General features: G+C 38.9%; 1 protein-coding gene across 1 annotated transcript in view; it reads right to left on the bottom strand.

Annotated features, from left to right (window-relative positions):
- LOC122084267 (mechanosensitive ion channel protein 2, chloroplastic-like) overlaps positions 1-4583 on the bottom strand; it is a 31832-nt gene that overhangs the window by 23694 nt on the left and 3555 nt on the right. Inside the window, exon 4 of the mRNA XM_042652372.1 lies at positions 4110-4267. Within this exon, the coding sequence (XP_042508306.1) occupies positions 4110-4267 (158 nt within the window). The remainder of the gene's footprint in view (positions 1-4109; positions 4268-4583) is intronic.

Raw genomic sequence — 4583 nt, 5'->3', positions numbered from 1 at the left:
AAAAAAAAAAAAAAAAAATTGTGCCGGAGAACTGTGAGATGCAGTGCTGTGAGAGACAGCTTGGGTGAGATGCTCGACCCAATCTATTCCCCTACCCCCATTCTTGCCTTCATTCTCTATTTTCTGTTTTGTTCATACTATCTGTCCCTAAATCTGATTTTTATTGAATTTACTAAAGATCCTACCTGGGATTGGATCACTTGTGATGTAAACTTATATAGAAGAGTCAAAACTAACTCAAACACTAAAAAGGAAAGGCCTAACCCAATCCTTAACTAATTGGAAAACCTAAACTGATTAGAAAACTGAAAAAACAAAGAATATAGGCTCAAAACAGGACTCTAACTAAACTAATGAGTTAAATCATGTTTCCTATTTCTACCCATATTTTAGGCCCATTACAAAGAAAACCCATGGAATCAAAGGCCCAACACATACATAACCTAATCTAAGGTTTATTTCCAATAAAATAAGCCCATTAAGTGACTTATCTGCATCACAGTCGAGTTGTTCTGGAGTATTGCAGTGCTCCGAGTCGTGAAAGCAACGCCAGCTCGTTTTGTCAAAATTGAAGGTTGTGTGAGGGATATATGGCCATTCCCGCGTGGTTGCTCCAAAAGTCACAGAAATCAAGTTGAAAATAGCCCTTGGTAAGTTTAAAATTCATACAGGGATGCATCATTATATTCCAAAGTTCCAAGGCCTCGTAATTTTGGAAAGTTCTCATTGAACGATCCAAATTTGTTGATCTGTGGCCTGGGGAGTTTTTTAAAGCAATAACATGGCAGGAGGGGCTTCCTATAAATGAAGAATATCTCCAAAAGGCAGAAGGGGCCAAATAAAAATTCTCGGAACTTTAAGCTGATGTCAAATTGACAAAACAGAGCGTGAGCGTCCATATACCAATGAACGGACCAAGGGCTATGAGGTGTCATCATGTAGTCCCTAAGGACCACATGCACTTGAGATGCAGATCCAATGGTGCAATTTCTCCCACTAATAGATCGAACGACTATTGCTACGTCCATGTGCCCCCAGCCAATGAGTGGCTAAAATGCCTGGCACCCTGCATCGTGACTTACAAGATTCTTTATCAATGGCCTGGTTGCACGGATTTTGCACCGATGTCTAACTCCATCCAATGGCTGCCATCAACCTTGCCAGATTATGATGTCAATCATATGAACAAGGGCCATTCCTTCCATGGTCCTCATGGTCCCCAAGGACCATTGGTCCTCTGATTCCCATTCATCGACTGAGATTTCTCCGTGCCCAAATCGGATCCAAAGGCCCGGATCAAGCCTGCACAAAAGGAAGCCGATCGAACAACTACGACGCATGTTGCGATTCCATGCTCCACAGGACCATTACATCTTGGTCAAAGATTCCAGATGGAGCTCTACTGATGGCCCAACTGCAAAACACTAACTCTCTCATTTTAACTCCGATTTGGGTGAATTAAATTATAGCATCTTCATCTCTTCGAGCTCTGCACACTTGAAAGAAGAAACAAAGGAGAATTGCAGAGGGGGCCAAAATATCAAGTTGAAGCTCATGGAAGGCCTAAGATTTGAAAGAAACACATGCACCATCTTGTATTTGGTCCATTGCCTCTACTAGAGGCCTATGGAGCTGCTGTAATCTAGGGCAGCAAGCTCTAGTGGTGGTAGCCAAAAAAAGAAAGGGGAAAAAGAGAGAGAAAAGAGGAGGGTGTGTGTGCCATTGTTGAAGTTTTGGGAGCTTCTACAAAGAAAGAAATAGAAAGAAGAGGGCTGCCTGTTCCCCCATGACTGTGCACACCAAACAGCCTAAGTTTGACAATGTAAGCTAAGTTGGAAGTTCCATTGAACCCGAGGCATGTCCGGAACATCTCAGGTCATCTCCGGACATCTCCGGGTATCTTAGATAAGTATTGTAAGCATCTCAGACCCCTGTATTTACTTTTCATATGTATGTCAGAGTGCATGTATATATTCTAGGTATAAGAATTTGATATAGTAGAACTATGCTAGCCTGTGCATCATTATAGAGCATTGACATAAGCCCAATCCTATTTTGTAGTTGGTGTTCAGCAGGTACTGAACACAGGGACAGTGTGTTCCTTGGTAGTTATCACTACCTAAGCATATTTGTCGTGGCCTCGTGGGTGTGGCCTCTCAGATCATTATGGGAAAATAGGGGTTAAGACCAAGGCTTTGTATACCAAGGTTACTAGGGATATGTCCCTTTGATTATGGGTACAATCAAAATTAGTATTGAGTACTTATTGGGGCCGACAGTGGGCATTACTCCTTGCATGTAGACAACTGGCCAAAGCATATATTTCTTGTGATGTGGTTGTGCATGTGTATACTATGTATTGGAGTGCTTTCCATAGATGGGTATGTACATCTCGTAGACCTGGCCACTTAGTGATTGCAGTGTGGATGTGCATATATGACTATGTATGTGTAAGATAGTGGTTACAGTGTAGAGATTGTAAAACAGCTTTGGGCAGTAGTATAGGTTCCGTGAGTTAGCTCTATATAGCAATGAGGAGTATTTGTAGTATACGTACCCTCACGGCCCTACTTTGGTTAACGGAAGACATGGGTTCGATCAGGATTTGTTTCTCTAGAGGTATATCATCTTACGAGAATAGAGTATGGTGTGGATCAACCCTTCTTTTTATTCCAATTGTTCTTGTTCATATAATAAGTATTTTTGTTTTGAAATCAGATAAATCAAATCATTTGATCTATGATTTATTGGTACAAAAAAAGAACGAGGACCCAGCTAGGCACTGACCAGGCCAGACCAAGGTAATGTTAAAAAAAGGCCACGGTTTGTCTTTGGACTTGGTCTTGAGAAGATGGCACACAAAGTAGACTCTGCTATTATCTAGGTTCCATTACCTAACTTCTCTTTCATGTGGCAACTGAACATCCTCCATAGAGTAGTTGCTTTAAGTGGACAAGCAGCGAAGCTAGATTAGCCCCAAATTTGGACTATCCTACTTCCACGCGATTCGCAAGGTTCAACAAGCAATCAATATTTCATGATCAAGGTGTAGTATTGCTTGTAGTAGCGACCCTTCTATATTGTATTGGCAATCAAAATATGGTCGAAAGAAAAAATCTCTATTTGACGGGGCTTATTTCTATCCCTATGAATTCCTTTGAACCCAAAAATGGTACATTGGATGAATCTTTTGGGTCTAAAAAAACATACACCAAGAACCATCTTGAATGAATATGGTTAATTCATCCATGATAAGCGCAAACAAATACGGATCCTTAATGTAACCCAAATGTAATTAAGAATTCACAACCTTGACCACCCCACAGTTCTTACACTAGTCACCACACTATCATAAATTTTTTAACAGCAAGGGTTATTTGAGCCTACAGTGCACTCTACACCAAAACACAAATGGTATTCTCATTTTATTTTTTCTCTAAAATAAAATGAATAAAAATTTCATGTCTCTGGGTGTACACTACATTGTAGGCTCAGAAACACTTTTCCCTATTTTTAATTATGTCCACATATTTACTTGAATCACTTCTCTTCTCTAGTACTTGCCAGATTAACTCTCTAGAGACTCTGTCAATAAGCTTTTTCTAGGTCAATAAAGACATATGGAGATCCCTCTTGCAATATCTATATCTTTCCATGAGTCTCCAAAGTAAATAACTTCTGTCGTGGATCTTCCTGGCATAAAACCAAATTTATTCTCCATGATAGTAGTTTTTTTTTTTTTTTTTTTTTCAAGTGGGTTTCAATACCCTCTTAGAGATATTAAGGGTTCAAAATTTTCATTTTCTTGGTCCACGTGATGAAAAATATTTCAATGAGAAAAGACAAACAAACTCCATCTTAAAGGAGAGAATGCTCTTGAAGTGTTGGTTGTTTAAAATAGAAACTAAATCTTTTTGAAAAAGGAAAACTCAAGCTGTTGTAATAAAGTATGAGCTCAAGGAAATTATAGGGTAAACTTTGAATGCCATGCTTTGGGACAAACATTTATGGCCTGTTCACATGTGCATTTTCTTGTTCTTATTCTCTCTCCCCACACCCCACCCACCAAAGGAAAAAAAAAAAAGCAAACAAACAAAACAAAAAAATACCTTGTCAATGCCAGGGCAGCATTTTTTACAATGGGAACCTCATTTGCTTGACCTGGTACCAGAGAAGATTGACACACAAAAACATTATTTGTGGAATGTACAGAACATATTGGTCTGTTTACACGGTCTAAAAGGCGCAAACTCCAAGCATCCTGTCTCTGGAAAAATGAAGCATAAAAAAAAAGTCTTAACGTTTCACAAATTAGGAAGGAAAAGAGAAATAGATTTGAAGCAACAGAGAGCATTTTGTGTAAGAAGAACAAAATCTATTTAAATAGGCTTTATTTAGATCACAAAGGTGATATGAGAAGAAACATCAACAATTGTCTGGTGATGAGAGTTTTAAAACACCAAATGTGTTCTCCATCCAAAATTGAGTAGATAAGAAATAATAAGAAAAAGATAATAGGAATAATCATGCATCAAGTAACTATAATAAGACCTACACGGAAGCAAATGACAACCACTCCACCT

Source organism: Macadamia integrifolia, chromosome 7, assembly GCF_013358625.1.
Source record: "Macadamia integrifolia cultivar HAES 741 chromosome 7, SCU_Mint_v3, whole genome shotgun sequence".
NCBI classification, from domain to species: Eukaryota; Viridiplantae; Streptophyta; class Magnoliopsida; order Proteales; family Proteaceae; genus Macadamia; species Macadamia integrifolia.
The sequence above is the reverse complement of the archived record's forward strand: the minus strand, read 5'-3'. Positions and strand labels throughout refer to the sequence as shown.